Source organism: Dama dama, chromosome 13, assembly GCF_033118175.1.
Source record: "Dama dama isolate Ldn47 chromosome 13, ASM3311817v1, whole genome shotgun sequence".
Lineage (NCBI taxonomy): Eukaryota > Metazoa > Chordata > Mammalia > Artiodactyla > Cervidae > Dama > Dama dama.
Window position 1 is genome coordinate 71,253,893 of NC_083693.1, and position 14,111 is coordinate 71,268,003.

Sequence of the window (14,111 nt, forward strand, 5' to 3'; positions counted from 1 at the left end):
CACTCCATGCAGGCCTGTTAAGTTCACTCACGCTCACGGCTCCACTGGGTATTAAAGCGCGGCGGGGGTGGGTAGTCCCAGCTCTGCCCACACATTCAGCTGCTGAGAGGCCCCAGGCTCAACTCAGGTAATAATGACATATTAATAATAAAAAAACTGGTGTTACCAAGGTTCCTCTGCTATCTCCTTCCTTCTCATGCCTCCACGGTAAACATTTTTCTCCCTGAGGAGGAGGATACACAGAGTGGCCATGGGATGTGGGCAGCCTGAGTCTTAAATTTCTTGGGTCATACACAATTACAAAAGCAGAACGGTTCTGCAGGGAAGGAATGGAATTGGGGCGTCAACATCAACCAACACGAGTGGCTGCAAATATGCTGCTAACACGAAAGAGTGTTCCAGTAAGGGTGCTTGTCAGAGGTCTCAAAAATAGAAGCAGGTTCCCACTTTATCAACACACTCAAAACAAAAAGTAAAACCCCAGAATCCTATCCCAGAGGATAGGGAACATAATCATCAGATACAGATCTCAGGGGGCGTAAGCAGGTTTTAAGAAAGATTTTTCGAAGCTTTTGTTTTTAAATTCGTTTTTTCCAAAAAGTTCTACTGATCAGATTTGTGGTCCTTCCCAAAGCCGGAGCCTGAGGAGGAGACGGGAATTGTAGAGAGGCCTGGTCTGCGGAGGTGAGGGAAGTGAGAAAAACAGCCTCCAGGGTCGGGCAGATCTGGGTTTCAACTCTGATGCTCAGCCCATCTCCTCACCTGTAAAACCGGGGTGGCGTCAGGCTCTGGGGTAATCAAACCACCAACGACCTGGGGCTGGGCCTGGGGGCTTCTGGTGAATCTAATTTGATTAATTCTGTCTCAGATTCTTATGGGAAGGCAGTAGTTTCTGGAATAAAAGGTAAGAAAGCTCTCTCAGTGCTGGACACACAGCCAGCTTTGCCAAGCATGATTACCCTTGGGATGGCTTTGCTGGACTTCCATTCCTAACTCTGAGCAGCAAAGCTGGACGCTCTTCTCAAGGGGCCCAGGTGACGAGTTCCGGGAGGAAGGCTGCGGTTCACAGAAGGACGGCCAGGGGGAAGCGCCAGCAGGCCCGGCAAGGGCAGGAGCCTTACCTGGAGAGCTTCCACAGGAGGACCCAGAGCGCGGGACTGCCCAGCATCTCCCCTGTACAGACACCGCAAGCCAGCACCCCCCCTTCTCCGCCAGGACGGAACACACGCCACCAACCGCACACAGGCGTGGCTTCTCCCACTCAGAACCAAGAACACAGAGAAGAGGCACCGACTTCCTGAGGCTGCGGAAACAAAAACTGGAAGCAACAAAGAGCAGGATTCCTAGAAGGTGAAGTCTGTATCTCTTTGAATTGTTATAATTTTACACAAAACAAGTCAACAACTAAAAACACAGATTAGGATTTTTTAAAATGTCTTATCTGCAGCCTGTGTTTATTAAAATGGTGAAAATTAGACACATGTTTAGGACTAATAATCTACAAAGTCAGAAACCTTACATGAGGACACGGTCAGGACAACACTCATACATTAACACAGATTAATAATGCTCAAGGTCAGCTATCAGGAACAAGCAAGGACACGGGCCACAGCATCTCAGCAAGACAGCCAGGGGCTCTAACAAGATCCCAAAGGCCCTGGAGACCCTCCAGAGAACACACAAGCCTGGAGTGATTCTCTTAAATCCCACTGTTTCCACAATTTTTATAACATTAAAAGCCAAGCTGTTAAGGATAAAGGGGGAAAAGGAGAGAGACAGAGAAGACCCCCACTGGTCCCAGCGAGGGGGGAGCTTCAGCCTGCGGCTTCCTCTGCAGGTGACTCTCTCCCACCGCTGCACACAGCGGGGCTGAGGCGGGGACAGGCTCCTCGGGGAGTGGAAGGAACTCCAGCAGGCTCCCTGTGCAGGCCCAGGAGACAGCCCAGCTTTCTGTGAAATGAGAGCCCAAAAGGGAGATGAAACAAGACTGCTCTGCCCTTAAACCAGATCGCTTCTTTGTCCCCAAAGTGAAGACCAGGAAGGACCGCAGAGGCAGACCGTGTCCCACCAGCCCTGGTTCAGGAGGGCTGGGGTCCGGCCATCCCCACCTCCCACTGCTCATTTGCAAAGGGAGCACATGCGCTGCTCCCTGGCAGGGTGACTGTCAGGACCAAAGCCCTAAGGAGGGGCCCAGGGAGGGTCACCTCAGCGAGTGGCTCTGTCCCCACGCAGCATCTTCGTTAGTGACCGCAGGTCCCTGCAGTGTGCTTGGGAGCCATTCCAGCACCCGGCACAGAGCACGACTCCCAGATCGGGAAGAGGCCCCGCTGCCTCTGGGTGCAGCTTGACACTGGTGGGCATCATGTTCTCCCCATTACATCCTGAGTCTCCACCAAGGCCGTGACCACAGAACCCGGGCTCACCTCGATACCCTGAGCCCCTGAAGCGCCTCCTCTCACCCCCGCCATCGCCCCCGCCTCACCTCTGCAGCGCTCCACACCCCCGCCCCCCGTCGGAAGTCACAACACTGTCAGGAAGCAGGCTGAGAACCAGAGCGCCGCACACAGAAGGCACGTGCTCCAAGGAGGAAACCAAGTGGGCCAGGGCAGGGGCAGAGTGTCCAGGAGGCGGTGCCCACGGCCAGGCTTTCAACTCTGTGTTAATCTCGCAACTTCTTTGTAGACTGAGAAAATCATTTTAAAATAAAAAGTTCCAGAAAAGTCTTCCTCCCTGTCCCCAGGTGTGGTGCCTCACACTGGAGATCTCAATAAACAGCAGATGAATGACTCAATAACCAGGAAGATATAATGGGAGAAAACAGAAAGAAAGGGGAGTGAGCCCAAGGGCAGGAGGAGCAGGTGGGTGGCTTTACCTGGGAGGGAGGACCCTTACACGGGCTTCCAGGTGGAGAGGAAAGGCCAACAGAGGGGGAAGCCGGCTACGGAGATCCCCCAAGTGCCCCGAACCGTGGATTCAGGGATGACACGGAATAAACCCACGCATAAACCGGGGGGTGCCGGCCACCCCCTCAGCCACCCACAGAGGTCAAGTTCTGTGAACGCGCACGCATGTCCTCCCCTGTGGTGCTGCTCGGGCACACACATTCACACACGAGTGCCAAACAGCATTCGACGCTCACGCACATCACCCGCAGGGGTCGATGTGTTGGATCTTTAAAGTCTGTGGAGGCCCAAGGGCTTGACTCAAACCCACTGCTCACTCCTGAAGGCCTCGGCATGATCAGATTTCTCTATGCAGACGCGAGCCTCACAGACACAGGGGCAAACCCGCCTCCAGAAACGCACGTCTGTGCGTCCCGTGTGGCTCTGCCAGGGCGAGGACAGCGGCGAGGGGCGGGGCCGCGCCTGGGGCTCAGCCATGTTGCCCGGGCTGCAGAGACTGCAGTGCCAGCGGCCTCGGGCCCTGGACCAGCCTGTCTTCAGCAGGCAGGGAAGCCGGCTACCTGGGTCCTGCGCCACCGAGGGCCTGGGGGCGGGGAGTTGGGGGTGGTGGCGGGAAGCTGCCTGTCCAGGATGATGGCCGCCATCGCACAGCCTCCCCCTACCCTGTAGCATGAGGCTGGCAGGGAGGAAGCCCACTGCCACGGACACACACAGTGAAATACTAAAATTCACAGCACTCGGCGCACAAGTGAGCTTCCCCTCCGCACCCCTCCCCTTGCACCTCTCAGATTCAACCAGCGCAAAGGAGGAAACCCAAGGAAGGTGGACAAATCACTTACGTGATGAGATCAACCAGAGACAGTATTGTCATAGATATACCCCTATGCTCTATGCTGTTATACCCCAAACACTTGAACTTACTTAAAAGAGTATCCTGTTCAAAGTCAACAGCACGGGAAAATGCACACATTCCAAGAGTACTCTCAACCTTTGGATAGGCTGGTGGCCCCCACCCAGGGCCTGGACCACCACTCAGGATCTAGTAATTTCTTTTCCACTGACGTGGGTGAGACACATTTGGACTATTATTCACCTATGTTGAGTCAAGATAGAAATTTCTTCCCTTTCTCATGATAACACTGCTTCAAAGTTGGGTTTAAGCTAAATCCTGCTTTTTATTCCCACTGATTTCTGTCACAAAACTAGTCATTTATTTCCACGCAAAAGTCCCAACTTGGAGCCAAACTTTGGAACGCCCTGGCCTGTCAGGTTATTTTTACTGGTTAAAGCTCTGCAGCAGTTTCAAAGGCCAAGTTCTCCCTCCACCACTGATCCTCTCTTCTTCCCTGGCCCCTCCTTCACAGACAGACAGAAATCCTACCACCACACAGGTTCTCAATCCCCACGAGCCTTTTCCAGCACTTGGCTGAGCCACAATTTCTAACTTTAGCTTCCTGAGTTTGGGTGTGGACATTTCTCAACCATGAAGCTGCAGTATAATGTTTCACCAGCAGGTGTTAGGTCTTAACACAGGTATGCAAGAGAAAGTTCCTGAGTCTGAGACCCTGGTTACATACTATCACCTTTGAGCACCTAAAAGACACCCTGTACACTGCACATCTCAAGAAGAATACAATGTAGGTATAGGTAAAAACCCTGAAGAACTGTAAAGCTGAAACCCTACTGCACAGGTGAGGACCAACAGAGGCCTGGAAAGGCTTTTAAACCAACTCTAGGAAGCAAGGTAAAGACAGAAAGTAAGCTGAACTAGCAAACAGCCACACTGAAAAACCCCTGACCAAAGAGATACGCTGGGAGGCAAGAACACAGGAAATTATCTTCCTAGGTCTGAGGCAACAACCAGCAGAGAGAGAGACACTAAATAAACAATGCAGGGCAGCGGAGAACTAGCAGAGTAATTCACAATCACTAGACGTTAGTACTAGTGCTGGGTTTCTTTTAGAATAAACAGCCTAAAAGCTGAAGCAAGAGGACTATGAACACGTCTCTGGGCTCCTCTCCAGGGAGCTGGGATCGCCACCAGACACCCAGACCCGGCATGCCTGGGTCACCCCGCTGTTGCACCGGGAGGCCGCGGCCAGCACACCCGGAAGCCAGAGGTCAGCTCAGAAGACAAAAAATGGGCTTTAGTTCAGATGCAGAGCTTAGGACAGGTCCCAGAAAATGACTTTAAATTGCAAGTCATAGCAGAAAACTGCAAATCAGGTTCTGGAATTTCAGTCCCAAAATGGTAGGCCAGGGTTTGTCATTACAGCGCACAGGCATATTTCTTTGGGAACAGAGTGCCCGAGACCCTGAAAGAGGTTAACGGGGCAGGTCACCACACTGAAAATGTTAACTCCGGGCTGCTGTAACCCTGGCCTCACCCCTGGGAGCTAGTTCATTGCTGAAGTAGTCTGTGTGCTAATAACCAGGAGCCAAAACCCAGCATCCAAGCCTAGAAAAGCAGCCGGTGAGAACACACTGCACAAAGTAGCAGCAGCAGGAAGGGAGCGGTCACGCTCACTCTTAGCGATCACTGAAGACTCCACAAGCAGTGAGGGCACCCTGAAACCAGAAAAGCAGCGAGACTCCGAAGGTGGTGTTTAAAAGGTAACTCTTCCTTACATCTGTTTTTCTTTGTCATGAATTCTTATGCAAAAACCCTCTTCTCCACAGCCCAGACCGTCTGGTTGTTTCAGCAATACATCTCATTCTGGGCTGCCTGGAGCTTTCATAGCAATGGACACAGAAGTTAAATAACTGATTAAGAAATTTTCTGTGAGTTTCAGAAAATGAACTTATGGTTGCCAGAGGGAAGGGACAGTTACGAAGTTTGGGACAGACATGTACCCACTGCTATATTTTAAATGGATAACCAACAAGGACCTATTGTATAGCATGTGGAACTCTGCTCAATGTTATGGTAGTCTGGATGGTAGTGGGGTTTGGGGGAAAATGGATACATGCACATGAATGGCTGAGTCCCTTTGCCATTCACCTGAAACTATCACAACATTGTTAATCGGCTATACCCCAATACAAAATAAAAAGTTTAAAGTCTGGGGAAAAAAAGAAATTTTCTATGAAAGTTCATTCTGATGTATTTTCAATTTGTGATCATCTCTTCTGCTGCCTTATTTTTACTAATTTCAAGTGACTATCACATTTGCTTTTCCTGAAAAAGACCCCCCCTTACACTGACCACACCGAGGGGCTCAGGGTGTTCACTCCACATAAAGCCAAGCTTCTCCAGCAGGATCCTGGGTCCTGGGCGCGCAGTGGCATGCAGGATCATGGGAGAACAGTGCTGGTTCCTACAATGCCAATCTATCTTGACAGTAAGCCACCTCACATGAATTTCAAACTTCAGCAAACAAACAACTGCATGAATTTTTAATATCTTAGGGGCTTTCCTGGTGGCTCAGATGGTAAAGAATCTGCCTGCAATGTGGGAGACCCAAGATCAATTCCTGGGTCAGGATGATCCCCTGAAGAAGGGAATGACTACCCACTCCAGTATTCTTGCCTGGAGAATTCCATGGACAGAAGAGCCTGGCGGGCTACAGTTCATGGGGTTGCAGAGAGTCGGACATGACTGAGTGACTAACATTTAATATTTAAAAACATGAGATTGAAAAAAAACCCAACAATAACAACAAAAGCATGAGGTATGGAAGCAATTTCAAATTTGTGAAGAGTCACTTGGGAGGACTTTCCTGGTAGTCCAGTGGTTAAGAATCTGCCTTGCCAATTCAGGGGACATGGGTTTGAGCTCTGCTCTGGGAAGATTCCTCATGCCACAGGGCAACTAAACCCATGCGCCCCAGTGCCCATGCTTCCCAACAAGAGGAGCCACCACAATGAGTGGCCTACGCATCGTAAACAGAGAGAAGCCCTTGCTCACTGCAACTAGAGGAAGTCTACACACAGCAACAAACACCCAGCACAGCCATAAATTAACTAATTAATTTTTTAAAAAAAGTCACTTGGCTCTAGGCCTAAGTCTATAAGAATGCGCTTTATTATCCACGGCCAGTAGGGATTTTAGTAGGAAAGTTAAACACTAACACGAGGTACTGTAGGACAAAGGAGGTGCAATTTAAACAATAAAACACAAACAGAAACGGACGAGTACTGCCATGATAGGTACTGCCGGATGGAGTGCCTCACACAGGTTAGCTCACTTCGCCCACTCAGCCACTGGGAGACAGATGCTGTATCAGCCCATTTTACAGAAAAGCAATCAGAAGCACAGAGACTTGCCCAGAATGAAGCTTCGGGGATTGGAGCCCTGGCAGGCCGGCTCCAGAGGCCACCCTCTCCGTTACCCAGTTGGGGTGGCTCCAACCACGATCTCCTTCATGTTTCACACATCCAAAGGCACCGCGGCCCTGGACTCTGCTGAGGGCTTTGGCGAACAACCCAACTTGCACTGACAATAGTTATACTGGTCTTCTAGTTTTACCTAACTTATTAGGAGACAAACACAGAGGGCTAGGGTAAAGCAACTAATGACAAACCACATTTAATTTAACTAATAAATATATTTATTAGGATTTCTCTGCTCTTCCCCAGTAACATACTGGATACCTACCAAACTTAGGCCAGGACAGGCAGGGGGCGGGGTGGGGGGTGGTGGTGCTCATCTTCCACTGGCATATCTTTTTGCCTTTTCATACTGTTTGGATGTGAGAGTTGGACCACAAAGAAGGCAGAGCACCAAAGAGTTGATGCTTTCTAATTGTGATGCTGGAGAAGACTCTTGAGAATCCACTGGACAGCAAAAAGATCAAACGAGTCAATCCTAAAGGAAATCAGCCCTGAATATTCACTGGAAGGACTGAAGCTGAAGCTCCAATACTTTGGCCACCTGATTAGAGCCAACTCACTGGAAAACACCCTGATGCTGGGAAAGATTAAAGGCAAAAGGAGAAGGGGGTGACAGAGGATGAGACTGTAGGAGGGCACCACCGATTCAATGAACATGAGTTTGAGCAAACTGTGGGTACAGTGAAGGACAGGGAAGTCTGGTGTGCTGCAGTCCATGGGGTTGCAGAGAGTCGGATGTGACTGAGCAACTAAACAAACAAAAGAAGTTTGCATTTCAATTCAGGTCTGTCTTACCACAGAGTTTGAGTTTTTTCTGTGCAGCCTCTCTCGCGGGCAGATCATCTCACTGCTGCTTCGACCCTTCCTGAGACCACCGTCAGTGAGGGCAGCCCCGTTTGGGGCACGTGGTCCTTCCCCTCTCTGAGTCCACTGCCCTCTTCCTGACTGAACTCTCACCAGCTCATGTGGAGCAGTGATGACAGTCCACCAGATAGAGTTCATTTTCAAAATGCAATTACAAGGATCTCATCTTGACTCGTTAACAACTCAAACATCTCCAAACCTAGTTATAGACTTGTAAATTTTTAAAAAGAAGGGATGTTTGTTAAATGGAAGCAAACAAAAAAGCACTTCAAACACATTCCCCCAGCCACAGCCAGCAGCTACTGCTGAGGGGGTGGGCAGTGGCCCAGGAAGACTTTCTGACCTACCAGCAGCCAACGCCAGTCAGACTCTAGGTGTCCAATCCCGAGGGGTTCTGGAATCACACTGGTGTCTGAGGTGCTGTGCTCACTGCATGAACATAAAGCAGGGTTCTCCGCCTCTGCACCACTGACATCCGCACTGGACGGTTCCTTGTCTGGGGGCTGCCCTGGACGCCATGAGAAGTTTAGCAGCATTCCCCCCACCACCGCACTCCACCCCGCCAAACCCAACCACCAAAACCATAACCACACACTCTCTCAAGGACAAATACCCTTCGACCGCCCAGCTGAGAAGCGCTGATGTAGAATAGAGGAACCTATTAAGTGGGCACAAATATACTTTGCTCTCTCTTCAGTTTGATAATTCTGACAGTCAAGAAAAACAGGGTTTCATGTCACCCTAAAATATTTTTAAACTTTGTAATTCTGTAATGTTTTTTCTTTTTACCTTTTGACCCCCTTTGCACCTTTATAAAATCATGACCATTATTTTTCAATTACTCAAGACTGACTTAATTATGCAAAAAAGCCAATGTTTGCCTGATGATTATACTTTCACATTTGATATATCCTGTTTCATGATTATTAGCTAAATTTCTCAATAAAAAGGAACAATAAATAAAGGAAACCCATAGGCAGAGGAGCCTGGAGGGCTACAGTCCAGGGGTCGCGAGAGAGTCAGACACGACTTGGTGACTGAACAACAATGACGATAAGGAATAATGACGGATAGGTCCATTAATGCTTTAAGCCTGTGGGTTTTCTTTTTAAGGACATTTGGATTTATTATAATTTATACAAACTGTTCTTGTTAGTCATGTGAGAATTTTATTATTCTTAGAAAAACCTCTAAATTAAAGTTTATTTTTAAAACATTCTCTACTTCCTGAGATATTCACAATAAATACAATTTACTACCTAGACTGTGGTGTAATTCAGTCACCTCAGCATCACCTCAGGGGGTTTATTTCAGAGGGTTGTTAAGAGACTCGGCATAAGACAGTTCCCAAAGAGAGTGTTTTAGTGACTCAGTCTTTAAAAATCTCATTGCCTAAGCAAAACCGCACTACTTCATTACGGCTGAAATCAACGGACCGGTGCATGCAGTGAAAACCCAGAGATCATTCTGCCAAGCCAGCTGTCAAGAGACCCGGCACAGTTCCAGAATTCCTGACCTGACCGCGGAGGCGCTACCTTCCCTCTCAGGGCAAGCCACTGGCACTCGCCATCTAACCGCCCCGATTTGAGAAACACATTCATGGAAAGAGCTAATTTCCAGGTTGCTGCCTAATGATAGGAAATGACAGAGGCTTAGACCTGCCAGGGTCAGCTTCACGTTTAGTCACTGAAGACACGAACAAGAACTTGGAAAAAAAGCACAACCCTTTCAGGTCACGAAGAACCACACCAAACTTCAGACTGCAGGACGGTAGGTGCAAACTAATTGAATAACCAAAATTTTTATTTGGCTCCATCTGTCTTTTTTCAAGGCAAGCACACTTGAAGTAAACAATGTATAGATCCTGTACAATAATTCTTAATGACTTCCTGAAGGTTAAAGTTTAGAAAAGCAGAGATTTCTGCTTGAAGATAAGAGTCATACAGTTTTTTTATATATCTGAAGTATTTGACCCACTGAAGGATGTAATTTTTGAGTGCAATATTCCTGTGCAGTAAGCATGCTGAATAGACAAACATTTATTTCCTGTTGCAATGAAATGAGATCACCATTTCTTGCAGATGAAACACAGCAGAGAGAGACCAGCTAAGGGAACAACCGTATCAGGCCTAATTCAGGTTATCAAACTGCCCAAAGAAAAGGGAAGGGAGCAGCTCATTTTTCACTGGCCACTCGTTAGGTACAGAAGCCCAGGAGCTGATCTGTGGGCAGATGAGAAACGGGGTGAGTCAGGAAGCAGAGACCTCCGCCCCTTCTCAGCCCCAGGGGAACCATGACGCTGGCCCTTCACCATCTGAGTGCCGACCAGCTTGAGCGGAAAGAGGATGTAGGGATGTTGGCTGAACTGCTACACCACAGCAAGGAGCAGCGAGGCGTAACTCAAATGCTCACCACCTCCTAGAGACTTCTGCGTGACGCTTCCACTTAGAACTAATTACAATTAATATACTACAGTGTACACTTGGAGAAACATAAAGAAATCAACTGTCAGTACTTTACTACTAACGTATATATGAAGAACCCATAAAGGGGTTTTCATCTTCTTGGAAAATTTAGACCTGGAGTATCTTCTTGTATCAGATAAGACTTGAGTGATTTCTAACATTCCAAAGTTATCTTCTGCTTCCAGAACAATGTCATGACTTTCACGAGATGGGAGTAACCGCTGCTTGTTTTCACAGGGGCATTGAGGCAATCAGATGTATTCCAACTACATTTCAGTGACATTTTGTAAAAACAGAAACATGCACTCCATGCCTCTTCCCTTAGAAAGCAAAATGCTTAAGGGCAGCACTCAAGCCCTCGGCTCTCCTCCTCCCCACCCCGCCAGCGCCGCTCACCTGGATGACCTTGTAGAAGTACGCGTACTGCCGCGCCGTGTTCTTATACTGGCTGAAGACGTCGTGTATGGCCTGTGTGGACTGCAGGTAGCGCACCTCGTCCTCTTCGAAGTAGAGGGGCGTGTCGTACTCGCTGGGGAGGGTCTGGATGTAGGGCTGCCAGAACGAGTTAGGGTCGGCCCGCTCACACAGCAGATGGAAGGCCAGTGTTATGTTCCCCATGGCCTGAAGAATTCGGTCTTGAGAATACAAGGGTCCTAAGTTAACCCAGAAGTTAACAGCATTAGTGCCACAAACTGCCTTACAAAGTGTTCATTTCAAAAGATACATTAAAGTTACAGGAGCAATCTGATAGTCTCATAACATTTAAAGTTTAAGTGCCCCATTATTCTACTATGTCATATTACAAGCATGGAAAACACTTCATGGGGACTGTGGGAAATATCTCACTAGTCTAGAAAACAACCAAAGATGGTCCTTCCCTCACAAAATGAAATTTTATGTATTTTTATCATTTTTGCTCTCCTTTCAACAAACAGAAATTATTCTCACCCAACACTGAATTTTTAGCAGATTCAACAGTCATTAGTAATTTTCGTGGAACCCATAAAAATAATTCTTCTGCCTAGGAGGAAAAAAATAAGAAGACTAGAATTACCAAAACATGTTACAATTGTCAATCCAACCACATCCATGGTCAGAAATCCAGTCACAAGGAAACACAACTTAAAGTTGCCAACTGGCATTTCATTTCTAATTATCAAACACAGTTCTAAATACAAACATTTGCATTATAGTTTAATGAGTATATGAATGATCTTGAAACATGTATCCAAAGGAATAGAGAAGAAAATGGCAACCCGTTCTGGTATTCTTGCCTGGAGAATCCCATGGACAGAGGAGCCTGGAGGGCTACAGTCCATGGGGTCACAAAGGAGTCAGACACGACTGAGAGACTAAACAACACATCCAAAGAAAATCCATACACACTGAGAAGAAATGAAAACAGTAGCTTTCAACTTGAATTTGAAGCAAACAGAACAACGTGGGGTAGAGCACAGGGTGTTTATTCACTGGTCTTTTTTTAAGATTTATCTATTTTTGGCTGTGCTGGGTCTTTGTTACTGCGCGGGCTCTTCTCTAGCTGCCGAGCGCGCCTTCTCACTGTTGCAGAGCACAAGCCCTGGGGCGACAGGCCTCAGGAGCTGCCACACCGGGCTCAGGAGTTGCAGGGTGCAGGCTCTGGGGAGCTGGCTCAGTAGTTGTGGCACATGGGCTTAGCTGCTTTGCGGCATATGGGATCTTCCTGGACCAAGGGTTGAACTGGTATCCCTTACATTGAGAGGAGAATTCTTAACCACCTTGTTTATTCACTCTTAGCCACACTTACATTAATTCTAAGAACAAAACAAAATCCTACCTCCCACAAAAAGCCTCACCTACCAGTGTGAATCGCCACTGGGTTTTTGAGGCCAGAGTAACCTCCCTTCCTCCACATGCTTGCCCTCAAGCACAGGGTTACCGATTTGGTAAGCGTTTTGGTTACCGATTTTTTCCAACAGTATCACCTCACCATCTTGGCAACATGAAGGCTTGGGTTCAGGCAGTCCTGCATGTGTGTCTATACTGCCTAAAGCATGGACACTGCTTTAGTAGTGCCTCAGAGAGGTGATGGTGTCACAGATACACACCTATGTCCAAGCTCATCAAAGTGTATTCATTAAAGATGTGCAGTTGTGTGTCAATTATGCTTCAGTAAAGCTTGATTAAATAAAACACATGCACACCATGAAGACGCCAGCACCAAGACACTGCGGGCAGCAGCCACACTCCCAGGGCTGCTCTTCTGAGACATGTCTGCGCGGGCCGCTCACCAGCATCGCCCGTTCCCTCTCACGTGTGTCTGGTCCCTTACTACACATCACAAGTGTCATGAAGGGAAAGGGCCTGGTGTTCTGGGAAACATGGTATGATGATGAACAAGGGACTATTCACATACTAGCTATTCAACGGGTATCTAATAAAACAGCGTACGGCTTATCAGTGTATCATTGAAAAGTAAACTACAACTTGACCACAAGTGTTGTTGGGAGTTTGAGGGGACCCAAATAAATAATATCCATTTCCTCCACCTAAGCTCTGAACCAACTGAGAGAGACACAAGAATACAACAGATGGTCACACAAAACGTCACCTACGGAATCCCAGAATTAGACCGACTCCCCCACCTAGTTACAGGCAGGACTGGAGCCCCGCAGGCCTCCCCTGTAAACTCTCAGGGTGGGGAGGTGGACACACATGGCAACCAGCTCCATGGAGAAAAAGGCCAGTTCCTTTTTCCGGAACCGTCAGGACTGCTACGCCTCCTCTCGAGGAGAGGCAGGAGTGAGCGCCAAAGGGAGGCCTGGTCAGGGAGGCCGCTGCTCCCTCAGCTGCTGGGAGGCCGCTGTCAGGGAGGCCGCTGCTCCCTCAGCCAGAGGAAGGACTGAGGCTGGAGAAGAGCACTGGCCCCTTCTTCCTTCCCACCGCCCCTGCTGCTGCCGTCTCAGTAAGCGGTACCTCCAGGCACTAGTTACCCACCCAGAAAACAGGTCTCCACCCTCAACACTGTCGATCCTCCCCCTGACCCCGCATCCAATCCCTCACAAGGTCACTGGTTAATAGTACAGTTCCAAGGACGACCTGGAAGGGGCTGCCTTGAACCCTGAGTCGAGGCTCCTCCGGACCCACAAGACCAGATAGGAGGCTGCAGGGCAGGGAGGGTGGCTGTGGACTGCACCGCCGAGGTGCCCACAGCCTCAGAACTCAGCCCAAGGCATCTGTCCCCAGGTCCTGGGCCCTCCACACCCCACACCATCCAAACACTGAGCTCCCGCCCACCCAGACCCACAGCTGACCTACAAACTCACCTTGATGTCTCTTGTTGCTCTCAAACCGAAGCCCTCTTCTTTGAAGTTCACCATTTCAAAACCCTCAACAGAGGCTCCATTTTCAGAGGCCCATTTCATTAGATCAGGAAAGTAATCTTCTCTTTTTCCATCAAAAGTAACAGACAGACCTATATTCATCCAGGTGTTAGAAAACAAGAGCTACTTTGAGGACATGTATCAGTCACACTGCCACAGAAAATAAAAAATAGACTACTGGAACT

General features: G+C 48.5%; 1 protein-coding gene across 3 annotated transcripts in view; it reads right to left on the reverse strand.

The window, feature by feature from the left end:
• Positions 1 to 14,111, reverse strand: part of SETD3 (SET domain containing 3, actin N3(tau)-histidine methyltransferase) — a 76,573-nt gene that overhangs the window by 43,506 nt on the left and 18,956 nt on the right. For all 3 annotated transcript variants that reach the window (XR_009695477.1, XM_061159399.1, XM_061159398.1), the window contains 3 exons: positions 13,870 to 14,018; positions 11,513 to 11,585; positions 10,961 to 11,217 (listed from right to left, as the gene is read on the reverse strand). Coding sequence is in view for 2 of the 3 variants with exons in the window: in XM_061159399.1 (XP_061015382.1) it covers positions 10,961 to 11,217; positions 11,513 to 11,585; positions 13,870 to 14,018 (479 nt within the window). In the remaining variant the exon portion in view is untranslated. The remainder of the gene's footprint in view (positions 1 to 10,960; positions 11,218 to 11,512; positions 11,586 to 13,869; positions 14,019 to 14,111) is intronic.